The following is a 16,748-nucleotide window of genomic DNA, read 5'->3' on the forward strand; positions in this document are numbered from 1 at the left end:
TTATCTCCTACTCTGTGAGATGGATTCTATGCTTATCACTTGTTATGGATTACAAAATTGAAGTTTAGACAAGAGAGTTAAGGTCAAGTTAATGATTAGGATTTCAATCCACGTTTATCTTCCTCCAGTGCCTTCCCTCTTATGCCCTTACAATATGGCTGTCGAGATAAGGTACATGGGTCTGAATATATTTTATTGATTGCAAAACAAAATTAAAATGTTCATTTAGCCTGAACTTTTAAAAATACTTTTAATTTTGAAAAATAATGTTTAAATAATTTCAATTGTTATTTCAATCCTTGTTGTCCTAAACTATTTATCATAGAATTCCATAAAAAGAGGGAAAAGTCATAAAATAACAGGAAATGAAAAGAAAGGAACTAGAATTTATTATTTAATTTATACTTGATGCTTTTGTCAAGGCCCAACCCAAGTTCATAGTTCTATATATATATTATTCCTTTTTTTTAAATTAGAGTATTTCTCTACCTTCTGCTTTTGCATGAACGACTATCTTGCTCACAGCTACCAAAGGTAATTCTTTATAAAAGGTTATTTGGTGGATCCTAAATGCAGGAGTTTTAGTGCCTTAACATGTAATACATTTGGACTTTAGGACTTGGAATTAATCATATGTTCTTACTATATCATCACCCATTTTAAATTTCGGTTCTTTTAGTCATGATTGCTCTACCTTTTATATTTTGAATATGATTCTCACTAGAAAAGGTAAACACAAAGAGAAGCTGTGAACTTTTATTTCCTTATTATCATCTGTTTGAATTCATTTTTTGTTTTGAATTTATAATTATTCTTGTTGACAGCATATACTGACAATGATTTCCTGACAATGTTCTTAACTTCATATCATTTTTCATTTCTGCAAATGTAGAAAAGTTGGCTTATTAATTTAAATGTTTAAAGCAACAAAAATTTGGATTGAAATTTCTGATTAAACAAATAATACATGCTAATTATAGAAATTTTAGGGACATATGAGGAACCACTGTTGAGGTTTTTTGTTGTTGTTTTGTTTTGCTTTTTTTTTTTTTTTTTTTGTGTGTGTGTGTGTGTATGTGTAGTACTGGGGATTGAACCCAGAGGATTGATAGACATTTCTGTAATTTGATGAATTTACAGACTATAGCTCTGAAAATAAAGCATCTTATTCATTTTAAACCAACTATAATACTGGCCAAATTATATTGTTATATTGTACACATGTACTAATGTGTAACAACAAATCCCATCATTATGTACAACTATAATGCACCAATAAAAAAATGTGGAGGAAAAAGAACCTACCATATACAACTTCAAGGCCAACCTCAGCAACTTAGTGATACCCCGCCTCAAAATAAAATTAAAAAACAGCTGGGAATATAGCTCAGAGGTACAGCATCTATGGGATAAATTCCTAGTTTTAACAAAAAATCTACTGTAAATTTATTTTAACTTCAATCACAGTTATAGATCTGATATGCAGAAGTAATCCATCACCATGGAGGATTTGTCCTTTTGTAATTTTTATTTTTTGCTGACTCCAACGTACAGATGCTCCTCAATTCACTATAGGATTATATCCCTATAAACTCCTGAAGTATCCAAGTGCATTTAATATACCTAACCTGACAAACATCATAACTTGTAGTCACATGGTTGATTGGGATCTGCAGTTTACTGAGGCTGCCCAGCATCTTGAGAGAATGTCATACCACATATCACTAGTCCAGAAAAAGATCCAAATTCAAAATACAATATCTACTGAATGTGTATTGCTTTTGCACCATTATAGAAACAAAATAAGCAAGCTAAGACATTGTAAGTTAGAGACCATTTGTACATTGATATTATTAAGCGTTCATAGTCTTTACCAAAAATATAAACACATGGTAAGCAATGAATCAATATTTTTGAATTCCTGATTATTGAATATAGCATTATTAAGAAGATGGAATGAGATAGTAGGTCAGTGGATTTGGTTGATGTGAAGTTAGTTATCATTGCCCTTTCAAAAAGAAGTCTAACATATGGTTCTGTTAAGACAGCAAGTGGGGTAAAGGCACAATTGTAGGCCATTCTATTTATCTGATTTGAAATTTCATAGTTACATTGTGTAACTCCATTTGAAAAAGCTATATAACTTTTTAAAGTTCAAACCAAGATCTGGGTGACAGACTTCTATGCTAGAAAGTTCATTTTTTATTACTATAAATAAATAACTTCATCCCAGTTTTAAAATAGGATTGATTACCCCTTATAGAAGAAATTCCCTTTATCCTCTCAAGTCTGGTATATGAATTTTAGAGAAGTGACCAGAAAGTTAAGATGGCAATAGCACATTTATCTAAGAAATAGGTAAGAAAAAGCAAGAGAAGATCAGCTGGGAAAAGTTCATCATCAGTCACTACATCTCATAAAAATAATGCTTAATTTAAAATTCTATTCAATTTTAGTCACACTGAAAACTGTATTTGTGGTGTTCAACTTTCCAAAATATTTGATTTACTTTTTTTATGATATAAAATTCAAATTATGACCATTATCTTCAATTAGCAACATGGGGAAAATTGTATAATAAAACCTGAGACTTTGAGGGCCATATGCCCAGATTGCCCCATCCATTCCTTTTTCTGTGCTGCGTCCCGAGATCATGGCACAAATCCAAGGTAATTTCCAGAAATTGGCAAGGCTCTGCCAAATGCACAGCTGCTGCTGTCTCCAACCCTTGCCTACTAATTTTGCATAAACCACTTCCTCCTCTTGAGGCCAAGAAAGTGTGCCTCCAGGGAAGATACGGAGCTTCACTTTGTGCTCCCTGTAGACCCAGAACCTGTCACAAGGGTAGCAGCAGAAGTATCACCTTGGTTCATCTATGGGCTTCTCATAGCAAGTCCTACTGAGAAAGCTGACATTCTAACCTTGCCCTTTACCTCTCTGACAGTCCTTATTTTGAAAAAATGGAAACATTTAACTCTCAATGTTTCAAAATCTTGCCTCATTTCCTTTCCTTCTAATAACTACTAGCAATGATTTCTCATTTTGTTAGTCAGCTTTGTGTCACTGGGACCAAAATACATGATAAGAACAACTTAGTGAAAGGAAGGCTCAGAGATTTGGTTCATGATTGGCCAACTTCCTTGGCCTAAGGTGAGACAGAAGGGTAGCAGCAGAAATATCACCTTGGTTCATCTATGGGCTTCTCATAGTAAGTCCTACTGAGGCAGAGGAAAACTGCTTACCTGGTGTCAGCTGGGAAGGAGGGGGAGAGAGAAAAAAAACGAGAGGGGGGTGGGTCATGGGCAGATGCACTCCTCCAAGACATGCCCCCAGTGACCCACCTCCTCCAGCCACACATGCCTGCCGGCAGTCACCCCCAGTTAGTCTCTTCAAACTTGGATGGACTGCTGAGGCCACACTCTCATATTCCTTCATTCATACAAGAGCTGTGGGGAGACACCTCATAGCCAAACCATAGCACTGATGAATTCAAAGAAGAATGGTCAGTTGTCCTGAGGGTATCTAAACCAAACTGGGTCAGGGAGAGAGGAGCTAAGAGCAAAAGGCAGCCCAGTTTGGGCCTCCTGCATTCCCTCCACTTCCACTTGCCAGTTTCTTCACTGAGCAGTGGCAGCGTGTGGGTGTATATACAAACACAGGTAAAATTTAGATATTTTTATCCTCCTACACTCTTCTTAAATGTAGAGTCGGTTCTGATCATATTTGAATATAGTCATGGTGATGATTTTTCTTTCCCTTTGTTCTTGTGCTTCTCAATTTTTCTGCCTTTCTTGGTTCACGTTGGACTTGATATTCCTGGTGAATATCATGAGGAAATGAATAACACGAGGAAAGCCTATCTAGCTGCACATCTTTACACACACCTTAAGATGGACCTAACCTCAGCCCACCCAGAGGAGTGCTGGATCCCAGTAATAGCAATCTCTACTGCTCTGTGGAGAGGTGCAGGGATGTTTTAGGATGTTCTGGGTGCTTGTGTTTGGGAGTAGCTTTAAAACGTCTAGAATAGCACTGAGTTTTTATTTGTTTGTTTTTGTGGTGCTGGGGATTAAACCCTGGGCCTCTTGAATAGGGAAGCATCGACCACAGAGCCACACCCCAGGCCTAGAATAACACTCTGAATTACTATTGTTTCTGTCATTAGTGGTCATGGTAGTTCGATATTTGTTTCTCTTTGCTTAACAAACACCCAGGTTAGTAGAAGGGGTTAGGTTGAGGAAAGAGAATTTGTCCTAGCTCTGCCACCACTTAACTGTTAGTTTGAGCAAATCAGCAATTTGAGGTTTGATTTTCATGTAAAACAAGTGGGGTGAACTATATGAATGTCCTGCTTTACCTTGCTCTCTTAAATATCAAACTGCATGTGATTATTGTGATTAGAGTCATTTCCCGTTCCCATGGGATAAGTCCACTTCACACCTACCCTTACCCTCCTAGAAATGAGAAGAGATTATGAAACAAAAGTGTATGTACTCCTTGCAATATGATGAAACTCAAAAACAGAAAGAAAAAAAATGGAAATTTACCAGGAATTAATATGAAGACTTGTAGTTTGATTTAAAAAAAAATAAATTATACAAATAGATATTTGACTGAAATTCACATCTACATTTGGGGACTTGCATGATTCTCCAATTTAATGTAAGCCAATAGCCTAATGTATGTCCTGACCTATCTAGGATAGGCAGGAGTCCCGGTGGCAAAGCAGACTGGAAATAACTGCTGAGGCAGTGTGGCCAGTCAGATAGTATGAAGTCAGCAGTCTTAGAAGAGAGGAGGCAGCGCAAGGTCAGAAAGGTCAAAGACAAGAGACAGCCCAAGGTTGTGACTGGTGACAGCAAGAAAACAAAACGAGGAGATCTGTAATGTCAAAGCTTAGAAATGAGCACCAAGAAACAAGTGGGGAGGAGGCTGTAGGGAGAATGGAGGTCAGTTAGCCAACTCTCCTGCTGAAAAAAGACTTCCAACTCTTGTTTCTTTTTTCTTTTTCTTCCAACCTTATTTTCCTAGGCAGCTTCCCAATGCCTAGATTTCTCCATGCCCTAGAATTTAAATTCCTCTTAACCTAACCTCATCCAGTTAAAGTGATCTCTCTAAATGTGTTTAATAGGAAGAATCACCTGCATCTGATCAAAAACTCTCCAAGCCCATGTGTGGAGGCCGGGGTTTCTTTTGTTCTGCCCTGCTCCTCAACCTTAATCGCTATTTTATTATTTCCTGGGTCATCTGCCCTCTCACACATGCTCTGGTCATTCCTGCTTCCCTGCCTCTGCTAATACTTCTTCCTCCCTGATTTCCTTCCCTTTATCACATGTGGTCTCCAGAGGTTCATCTCAAGTCCTACCTCTCTCATTTATCCTGTGATAGCTACTCCTGCCCTCATTATCGTCTTCCTTCCCTCCCAGTTCTGTATAACAGAATATGGTTCATTCATCTTGGGGAGAGGGGAATGATTCCCTTAATGTAATTAATGACTCCTCAAGTGGTTTGTGAACTTTGAAAGGCTAGAAAAGTTTCCAGAGACAGCATGGTACAGAAGAGAGTGGGGTTAGGAAAAATAATCTGATTTTTCAGGGCTGACTCTATGATCTTTATTTAGCATATACCTCTCTCCAGGCCTTAGTTTCCTTCTGTGAAAAATGAGGATTTATGATTTCATGCTCTGAGTTTCTTTCACAGGTGATCAAATGTTTATATCCAATGACTACAGGCAACCTCATTTTTTAACTTATTAAGAACTCTAATATAAAGTGAAGGATTATCATAAGAAGTTCCATCATGTTATTTAAAAAAGGCAAGGGGATTTGGGAACCTGAATTTTGAGATGGATTTTAATTCATGCTCCACCACTTAATATATTGCCTTATAAAATTTTCTTACTTCTCTTGCAAAATGTGAATGTCAGTATGATAAGGATTATGGTGATAGAGCTGGCTTATATGCCAGTTTGTAGGAGCCAATTGTCAAATATTTAGAAACTTTGTAAGCAAGATGTTAAACCACTATTAGCTTAAATCTGCTATGGTGGGAGTATTTATACTGGGGAAATAAACAAACACTACAAATCAGATGCCTGTTGTTTTGGAGAGTTGATTTACCAGTACATAGCTGATAGTGCAAACAGTGCTGTCAATTATAAATCACTCTGTCTTACTTATTATTAAAATTAATAATGGTACTGGGCATGATGGTGCATACCTGTAATCCCAGCATTTTGGGAGGCTGAGGCAGAAGGATTACAAATTCCATGGTAGCCTCAGTAACTTAGCAAGGCCCTATTTCAAAATTTTTTTAAAAAATAATTAATTAAAAGGCTGGGAATGTAGCTCAGTGGTAGAGCACACACCAGGTTCAATCTTCAGTCCCTCCCACCAAAATAGTAATGGTAACGATAATGTTCTGTGTCCATAGAACCTAACCTGATGCATGGAACTGCTCCAAGTACATTCACCAAATACATCTTTAACTTTTACTATTTAGAAACTTCTGTACCTGAGCTAAATGAGCCCTCATCTTTACCTCTTTTTAAATTCTTCTCTACAAAGTCTACTTTTCAAATGAGAAAACATAAATAAAAGCCTATTTTAGTGCATGACACACAGTGGACCTTAATTAAATTCTCTACTTCCTTAACTAAGCTAATTATCTCCTTATTAAACCTTCATTTCTTTTGGTCTTTCATATCTCAGTTATCAACACTGTCCATCTATCCGTATCCCGAATAAGTTACTTGAAAAGGCTTTCTTCCCCTCTCCCCTTTTTTCTATCCTCATGTGTATGATTAATTCCTAACCTTTACCAATTCAACCTCTTAAGTCTGTCCTGTTCTCTTGATTGCCATTGATACTGCCTTAGTTAGGGCCATCATCATTTTTTTTGTTGAACTTCTAACTGAACATTTAGCCTTTCCCTTCAATCCAATTTCCACTTCTGTAGATATAATCTTAATTTATTTTATTTTAGGACCAAATCCCTCACCTACTCAAAACTTATTAATGGCTTTCTATTGCCTGAAGGATAAAATATAAAGGTTTAGCTTATCACTCAGCTCCACCACAGTCTGACTTTTGCCTATCTTTTCTAAGAGTTGTCTCTTACTGTTCCCCAAACCTATGTGGAATAACCAGTCTTTCTTTCCTAAAGACTCCCTAATTAACCCTTCAACACCCAATTCAAAGCTTCTTCCATGACATCTCTAGATGTATTCCATATATTTTTCTGAGCTCCCATGGCACCTTGAACATACGTTTATACAATGTGTAACCATGTGGCTGTTGTTATTGGTCTTTCCCTCTAGGTTGTAAGCACCAAATGGTAGGAATCTAGCACCATTTGTTAACGCCTAACACCATTGTGCAGCATATAATAGGAGCTCATTAAATGTTGAATGAATGAGAGTATAGAAGATAGGATATTTTCATTGGTTCACAAACACACGTTATTCATAAATTATATAAATGGAAAAAAAGGCTTAAAATGTGGGTCTCAATAATGAGGAGGGAAAATAATAAAATGGGAATGGTCTAATTTTATCCATAATCCTCAATAGAGGATACTATGGCTCAGACTAAAATCCAAAACTTTCAATCAAGCCCCTATCTGTCCTTTAAGTCCTTCTCTGTGTACACCAAGTAGCCTGCATTCCAGCCACTCTGGATTTCTCATCTATCCCAGAGTCTTTCATCCCTGCCCTAATTCACACTTTCCCCTGTACCAGTAATGCCTTCTCCCTCTTCTCTCACTCACACTTGAAGAATTCATACACTTCCTTCAAATGAATCAAAAGTTACCATTTTTAAGCACTTTCCCTGAACTATCCCTCCCTCTTCTGTGTTGTCAGAGCACTGAATTCCTGATAAGCACTGCAATGTCAATCTTTGCCAGTCTTGTCTTTTGGCTTTCAATAAAGTGAAGTCATTTTTATACTCTGGCCTTTAGCATGTTCTAGGTGCCTAATACAGAGTGAAGGAGCAAATGAATATTATATAGGGAAATGCAAAAAAAAAGTAAATTTTTCATAAAATATACTTTGAATGATTTTTTTTAATTAAAAACCATACGTGTGTGTGTGTGTGTGTGTGTGTGTGTGTGTGTTGCTGAAGATTGACCCAGGCCCTCACATGAAAATTTTAAATCTATTTTTAGTTAACATGTAAACTTTGTACATATCCATGGGGAACCATGTGATGTTTTAATATATATATATATATACATTGTATAACACTCAAATCAGGGTAAACCTATCTGTTTGCCCAAACATTTATCAATTTTTTTGTGGAAAAACATTTAAAATCCTTTCTTTTAGATTGTTCGAAATAAAGCCATTATCATTACTTATAGTCACCCTGCTGTGGAATAGAGCACCAGAATTTATTTCTCCCTTCTAACTGTAACTTAATAACCTATTGACCAACCTTTCCCCATTGTTCCTCCCCTGTACTTGATCCAATCTCTGGTAACTAGTATTCTATTTTCAACTTCAATCTCTGGTAACTATTCTATTTTCAACTTCTATGAGATCAACTATATTAGATTCCACATGTGAGTAAGTTCATATGACACTTGTTTTTCTGTACCCGACTTATCATCACTTAACATAATATTCTCTAGTTGCATCCACATTGTCACAAATGACAGGATTTAATCTTTTTTCATAGCTGAATAATGTTCCAGTATGCAAATGTACCATATTTTCTTTATTCATTCATCCATCAATGGACACTTTGGTTGTTTCCATTTCTTATTAATAGTGCTGCAGTGGCAATGGGAGTGCAAGAGATTCCTTAAAATGGTTTTCATTTCCTCTGGATAAATAACCAGTAGTGGTATTGTTGGACCATATAGTAATTCTAATTTTAAATTTTGGAGAATCTGCTATACTGTTTTTCATAATGGCTCTTCTTATTTACATTCCACTAACAATTTATAGGGGTTACTTTTTCTTCCACATCCTTGCCAGCACTTACCTTTTGAAGAATAGCCATTCTAACGGGAGTAAGGTGATATCTCTTTGTGGTTTTAATTTGCACTTTAATTTAATTTGCGCTTTCCTGATTATTAGTTATGTCAAACATTTTTCCATATACCCATTGGCCACTTGAATGTCTTTTTTTTTAAAGAGAGAGAGAGAAAGAATTTGTTTAATATTTATTTTTCAGTTTTTGGTGGACACACATCTTTATTTTATTTTTATGTGGTGCTGAGGATCAAACCCAGCGCCTTGCACATGCCAGGCGAGCACATTACCTCTTGAGCCATATCTCCAGCCCCACTTGTATGTCTTCTTTTGAAAAAATGTCTATGGGTCTGTTGCCCATATCAAATCATATTATTTCTTTTTATGCTATTAAGTTCAGTTTCTTATATATTATGGATATTAACACCTTATCAGATGTATAATTTGCAAATATGTTCTCTCATTCTGGAGGTTGACTCTTCATTCTGTTGATTTTTTTTTCCTTTGCTGTGCAAAATATTTTAGTTTAAATCCTGATTGTGTGTTTTTTCATGTGTTTCCTGTGCTTTTGGGGTTTTATCCTGCTTTGAACAAATTTAAGAATGATGTTGCATGATCTGGCTGATCTAGAACAAATCTGTTTGAAAGGTTAGATAGCCCCATATTACTCATGTACAGATCAGAAGTAAAGAACACATTTGAAGAGCTGGGGCTTAGTTGTGTTGCTCCAGATTTGGTGCTGTATAATAAAAAACATTGATATCTCAGGAAGTTATTTTGTCATACACAGAAGACATTTGTCTACATGACTTAATGAATGTCTTAGAAAGTAAAGCAGTGCCCTAGTAAGATAAGGCTTTAAAAAACAAGGAGAAAAAAATTAGTTGTAACTTATAGTAACATAAATTATAATAATGTAGGTATATATATACTGATTTCCCTTGTGGAAAAGGAAGTCATTTTATCTGATTAAAAAGATAACAGAGCGAGGTATGGTGGCACATGCCTATGATCTCAATGACTCTGGAGACTGAGGAAGGAAGATCACAAGTTTGAAGCCAGCCTGGGCAATTCAGCAAGACCCTACCTCAAAATAAAAAATAACAGGTGCTGGGGGTGTAGTTCAGTGATAGAGGGTCCTGGGATTCAGTCCCCAGTATGCAAAGAGGATTGGGGGAATGAAAGTTATAAATACAGAATGCTTGGAATACCTTGAAAATCACAACACTCTAAACTGCTCCCAAATCTAACCAATTAACTATTGTTAGTTCTTTGGATGAATCCTTCTGGTCTTTTTCTTTTGTGTGTGTTTGTGTATCCTTTTAAATGAATATATATATATATATTTGTTCCAACCCTTTTAAATGATATGTCATGAACAATTTTTCATGTTACTAATTATTCTTTCACAACATAATTTTTCATTGTGAACAGTATTGCATCAAATGGAATAAACCACAATTTAATCCTCCTCATCATTTTAATGTTTTTATTATATAAACAGATGTAGTAAGGACACTAAAGAAACAGTGATCTGAGGCCCTGCTTTTGTTTTCCCAGGTTTGGGAGCCCTCTTGTGCATCAGACCTCTATTCTAATAATCCTCTGAGTGTCATCTCAGGACCTTGGTCACACTCATGGCACGATGGCCAACCCTCAGGAGCGCCTGAGCTGCTCCTCTTCTCCACATTTCCCCTCGAGTGAAAACAAAACCTTCAATGGACTACAGGATGAGCGTGCAGCCATGGGGAACCACCCTCCACCCAGGCTCCTTGAGGATCCCCAGGAAAAGGGGGTCGTGCGAACAGAGCCGAGCGACAGCATGAACAGCCCGGTCACCACAACAGTGTTGACCAGCGTGAGTGAGGATTCCAGGGACCAGTTCGAGAACAGTGTTCTTCAGCTAAGGGAACAAGATGAATCAGAGATGGCTGTGTCTCAGGGGAACAGCAACACCGTGGACGGGGAGAACACGGGTGCAACTGAAGACATCAAGATTCAGTTCAGCAGGTCAGGCAGCGGCAGTGGGGGGTTTCTTGAAGGACTGTTCGGCTGCCTAAGGCCTGTGTGGAACATCATTGGGAAGGCGTACTCCACCGATTACAAATTACAGCAGCAAGGTGAGACAGTGTGGGCAGGGCAAAGACTTCTTGCATGAGTGCACCGTCAGCACCATTCCCTCCAACATTGAAACCTAGATAACCTTTGATGTGTGGGTCAGTTAAAGAACTAGGTCAGATGACTACCCCATGTCAGTTCCCTTCAGATCTTCTAAATAGACCAGATGCACATTTGGTGTGTCTTTTTGGCTGGAACCCATCTTATATGGTCATCCTGTCTAGTGGTGTCCAAAGTAGAGAACATACAACACAATCCATGAGTTTAAAATAAGAAAAAAATATTATAACTCCTCTTTTTCTCTCTTTTAAAATTTCTACTTTCATGAATGCCTTCAGATATATTTGATATTATAATATAGTTGTGTAGATATACAATTTTTAAATAAATCACATAGTGGGTGCATGTTTAAGCATTTTTTTTTTTTTTTTTTTACTGTTAGTCTATATAATCAAAAGGTCTGATGGCCAGGCTGGGGTTATAGCTCAGTGGTAGAGAGGTTGCCTCACATTCATGAGGCCCTGGGTTTGATCCTCAGAACCACATAAAAAAATTAACTAATTAAAAATAAAGATATTGTGTCCATCTACAACTAAAAAAAAAATTAAAAAAAAAAAAAGGTCTGATGGGTAAAGTGGCATGAGTCTCTAATCTCAACTACTCGGAGACTAGGTGGAAGAATCACTTGAATCCAGGAGTTCAAAGACAAGCTGGGCAACATAGCAAGACCTCATCTCAAAATAAAAGAAAAAAATAGTCTGATGGTCATTGGGCTAATTCATTACCAAGCAGAAGTCACATGGTAATGTCCTTGAAGATCATAGGACTACCTTAGATTACAGTAAAAAGGAATTATTATTTTATAGTAAAGGTATAGAAAGCTCACATTTTGAAGAAAGAACAAAATATCTAACCAGTCTTGAGAAGAATATTATGTCTAGATCCCACAGTTTTTTAAATAGTGATTTTTCAGTTGCCATTATTGTATAACATGTGTATTCATATATTAGAATTCAAGTATTATACTTTTGAAGTAGGGGGAACACGTGGTCCTCATGTTCTTTATAACCTAACTTTATTCTCTAAAAGGACTTTTTACTGATAACAAAAGCAACATATATATGGAATTTGAAAAATAAAAGTAACTTCCCTAAAATATGTTAAAATAATCTATGATCCTTACTCTCTTGAGAATAACTACTATTAATGTTTTAAGAATATGTTACGTTGGGCTCAGCACTTGTCTAGCATGAATGAAGCCCTTCCTCAGTGCCACAAAAAAAAAAAATCAGCATGTATGTTGTTTGTGCATTATATATACTTTTAAAAATGGAGACATACTATTTGTAGCATTTTTTTCATTCATATTGTGAACATTGTGTCTATTTCTTAAATATATTTTAAGCATAATTTTTAATGCCTACCTAATATTAAATTGTCCAAATGTGCTAACATTTATTTAAAGAATCTCCTATTGCTCACCTCTGAATTTGTTTTTATTTTTAGAGATTGTAAGTCACATTGCAATGAATATTTGTCTATCACTTTATTTTTGCATATATCTTTGTTTAGTTCTTAGTATAAATTCCTAGATGAACAATCATTGAGTCCAACAGATTTTTTTTTGTTTTTTTAAAGACTTCTTTTTAGTTGTAGATGGGCACAATACCTTTATTTTATTTATTTACGTGGTGCTGAGGATCAATGCTTGCAAGACAAGCACTCTACTACTGAGCCACAACCCCAGCCCAGATTTGTTATTTTTAAAGTTTTTGATACATTTCCTTGTGGCCTTATTTAAATGATTATTTTCTTGAGTGCTAGCATCAAGAAATTCTGGAAAGAGCTGGGTGGGGTGGTGCATGCCTGTAATCCCAGCAGCTCAGGAGGCTGAGGCAGGAGGATTGTGAGTTCAAAGCCAGCCTCATCAAGGGTGAGACAGTAAGCAGCTCAGTGAGATCCTGTCTTTAAATAAAACATAAAACAAGGCTAGGGATGTTGTTCAATGGTCAAATGCCCCTGAGTTCAATCCCCAATACCTCCCTGCCAAAAAAAAAAAAAAAAAAAATCTGAAAAGAAAAAAATATAGACCAAAGTTGAGATTGTTTTATTTATCTTACAAGTAAATAACTGAATTTCAAACTCTGTGATCCTCCCTTCAGTCTGTTCATCTTTCAGTCAAGAGTATGGACAGCTTTTCCACAAGAACCTATTGACATCAGTCACCATAGTCCCTTTCCTCATGCATCTGTGTTTCCTATTTCCGAAATAGGAAAATACCAAATAAATCAAATACCAACTTTCTCTCAGTACCCATCCTCCAGAAGTATATTGGGATTTACTGGTAAATCTTACAGTTCTAAGTACTTTTCAGGATTTTTCAACCACAGCATCCATTCCTGCTGCATGCAGAAATTCTTCATCAGTTTTGTGTTATACGTATTCTATCTGTCTGTCTCTCTTTCATGCATACACTAATACCCTACACATTCTACTCTCAGCTGCCTTCATGATTTTTAGGTTCCAAGGAAATTAAAGTTGTTTCTTGTCACACAAAGTTTGAGGAGTCCTGTGTTAAGCAGTACTAAATAGCAATATGGATTAAAAATTGGAAATAAGGGCCAGGCACAGTGGCACACGCTTGTAATCTCAGTGACTCCAGAGGCTATCCCAAGTTCAAAGCCAGCCTCAGCAATTTAGTGAGGCCCTCTCTCAAAATGAAGAATAAAAAAGACTAGGGAGATGGTTCAGTGGTTAAGCACCCCTGTTCAATGCCGGGTACCAAAAAAAAAAAAAAAAAAAAAAGGAAATAAGGGTAAGCACAAAAAAGAAAATAAAAATTACCTGTCATCCTAAAACCCTTTCTTTCTTTCTCATCCTACGATTAACTTTCTTTCTTCCTTCCTTCCTTCCTTCCTTCTTTCCTTTCTTTTTTTGTGGTACTCAAAATCAGACCCAGGGTCTTGCACATGCAAGACAAGTACCCTACCACTCATCTATATTTGCATCTGTCCATAATCCATTCTTAATGAACATATTTAACTTATTATTTTTTAAAAGTTCCCTTTTTTCTGCTTAGACATAAAACCTAATAAAAAACTAACACCCACTTATGTAAAAAAAGATATTTGGTTTTGAGGGTTTTTACTTGTCCAGTCTTGTACTTATTTTGGTGATAATTTGGACATCTCAGTGTCCAAACACATCACTGAGGCTCAGACTCATAAAAGGGGGCAATAAACATATCCTGTACATCTGCTAAATGAAGCCTTTTAATTTTTTTTTTAGTTCTATAAACTTGAATTCAATTTTGTTCCAATCAATTATGTGACTTTCAGGAAACCTTATTTCAGGAAAAATTAAGAAACAGACCTGGTCAGCATTAATTCTCAACATGGTACAGCAGATGCCCAGCTCCTCAGCAGATTGCAAAGAGTTAGGCACTAAGGGCTAGTGTTGCTGTGAGCTTGAAGAGGGATTTACCAGCCAGAAACTGAATATAGTGCTTCCTTCTCAGCTCTGAGATCAGAGCTAATCTTTAATCCTACATTGCAATCAACCACAGAATAACACATGTAACAGATGTATCCCCCTACTCTTGGTATTTAAGAAGAAATTTCACTAGATTTTTTAAAATTTTAATGATGTCCTCATCTCCCTTTTAAGTATCCTCATAGTGAAACCCAAGTAAGGTAGTATGTGTTATTGAAATATTTTATGGACAAATAGTTTCCCATCTTGAAGCAGGTATTATCATGGCCACATCTAAATAAACAAAAGAAAACTTTTGCCTTAAAGTAGGTATTTTAGTCAGCTTTTTCGCTACTGTAACTAAAGGACCCAACCAACACAATTATAGAGGAGGAAGAGTTTATTTGAGTGCTGATGGTTTCTGAGGTCTTGGTCCATAGAAGGCTGGCTCCATTCCTCAGGGCTCCAGGTGAGGCTGAACATCATGGCAGGAGAGGGTAGCAGAGGAAAGAAGCTCACATCATGATCAGATAGTAGAGAGACTCCACTAACCAGATACAAATATATTCCCAGAGCCACTCCCCAATTCCCACCTCCTCCAGCCACACCCTACCACTTCAGTTACCACTCAGTTAATCCTATCAGGGGATCAAATCACAGATTGGGTTAAGACTCTTCCAACCCAATCATTTCTTCTTTGACCCTTCTTGTCTCACACATGAGCTTTTGGGGAACACCTCACACCCAAATTATAACAGTGGGTGATGTGAGGCTTTTCCTCAGTCCTATGAGTCACAATGGATATTGGAAATAAGTTAGTAGTTATTGTGATCAATCAATCAGAGAGAGAGAGAGAGAGAGAGAATGTGAGAGAGAAGCTGGGAAAGGGTACAAATGGGATAGATATAAGAGCAGCAAAAATTCTTGGAACTAACTCTAGAGAGAATATAGCCAGTTCAGTTCTGTCTTATAATGAGGTTCATTATCTTGCCTGACAGTTACCCAGCTATCCAAATTTATATGTCCTTATTGCTTTCTCTTTCCTGCTACTTTCCCATTCTTTGGCTTTCTCCTGGATACCAACAGGGACTGAAAGATGAAGCAGACAGGACTAAATTCACATTAATTAGTTTTACTTCTGGTAATTAGTTCCAACAAAAAGATTGATGGATACATGGTTGAAATATTGCTTTCTTTATTTTATACTCTTGTTCTTGAATGGCCAGTGCTATCCCTTTTCTTTTTCCATGGGTAATTAAGGCTTGACTGAATATAGCTGAATAGCACAGGCATGAGCTATCATTGGAAAAAGAGAATTTTATTCCTTATTATAACACCATAAACAGTTGATATTTGAATGCCAAATATATTTGCCATTTTCATTTTAATAATTCGCTTATAATTCATTTTATAAAAATACTAAATACTAGGCATTATTTTTAAAAATATAGTGATTATAATGTAAGCATCATAACACAATATGAAGAGAAAGGATGAATTAATTAATTGAATGATTTAGGAATTACTAAATAGCAATACCCATAAAATTTATATTTGCCTTCACAACACATTCCAAAATAAACTGCAGAAAGATATAAACGCTAAATTTTTAAAAATCAGCTCTAGATAGCTTTAGAAGACAGGCTACATTTTCTACAATGGAAAAAATTACAAAGTAAATACTAAACTATAATGAAATATTTTGTTTAAAAAACAGTAAAATTAGCTGGGTATGGTAGCACTTTCCTGTAATTCCAGCTACTCAGGAAGCTGAGGCAGGAGGATCACAAGTTTAAGGCCAGCCTCAGCAACTTAGTGAGACCCTATCTTGAAATTTTTAAAAATTTTTAAAAAGGGACCAGGATATAGATCAATGGTAGAACACTTGCCTCTTACTTATAAGGCCGAGATTCAATCCCCAGTACTATAAAAGATAAAAAATAAAATTAGAAGAAAAAGGCTTATGAAAAATATTATTTTCATTTTTATCAAAAAATATTTAGAGAACTTCTTCAAATTTATTAGAATGACCCTGTCTGGATCCGAATAGATAAATGGACAATTCATACAAAGCAGATATGTATATTAAACAAATGTGAGGAAATGATCTGTATTTGACAATTAAACTAGTTCAAACTCATAAAACACTATTTTATACCTAATTAGATTAGAACAAAAAATA

At 36.2% G+C, this 16,748-nt stretch overlaps 1 protein-coding gene across 7 annotated transcripts in view; it reads left to right on the forward strand.

The window, feature by feature from the left end:
• Positions 1–16,748, forward strand: part of Map3k13 (mitogen-activated protein kinase kinase kinase 13) — a 168,701-nt gene that overhangs the window by 113,036 nt on the left and 38,917 nt on the right. For all 7 annotated transcript variants that reach the window (XM_040270166.2, XM_040270169.2, XM_040270168.2 and 4 more), the window contains one exon: positions 10,538–11,097. In XM_040270166.2, the coding sequence (XP_040126100.2) occupies positions 10,623–11,097 (475 nt within the window). In that variant the 5' untranslated portion in view covers positions 10,538–10,622. The remainder of the gene's footprint in view (positions 1–10,537; positions 11,098–16,748) is intronic.

This window comes from Ictidomys tridecemlineatus, chromosome 3, assembly GCF_052094955.1.
Source record: "Ictidomys tridecemlineatus isolate mIctTri1 chromosome 3, mIctTri1.hap1, whole genome shotgun sequence".
Taxonomy (NCBI): Eukaryota; Metazoa; Chordata; class Mammalia; order Rodentia; family Sciuridae; genus Ictidomys; species Ictidomys tridecemlineatus.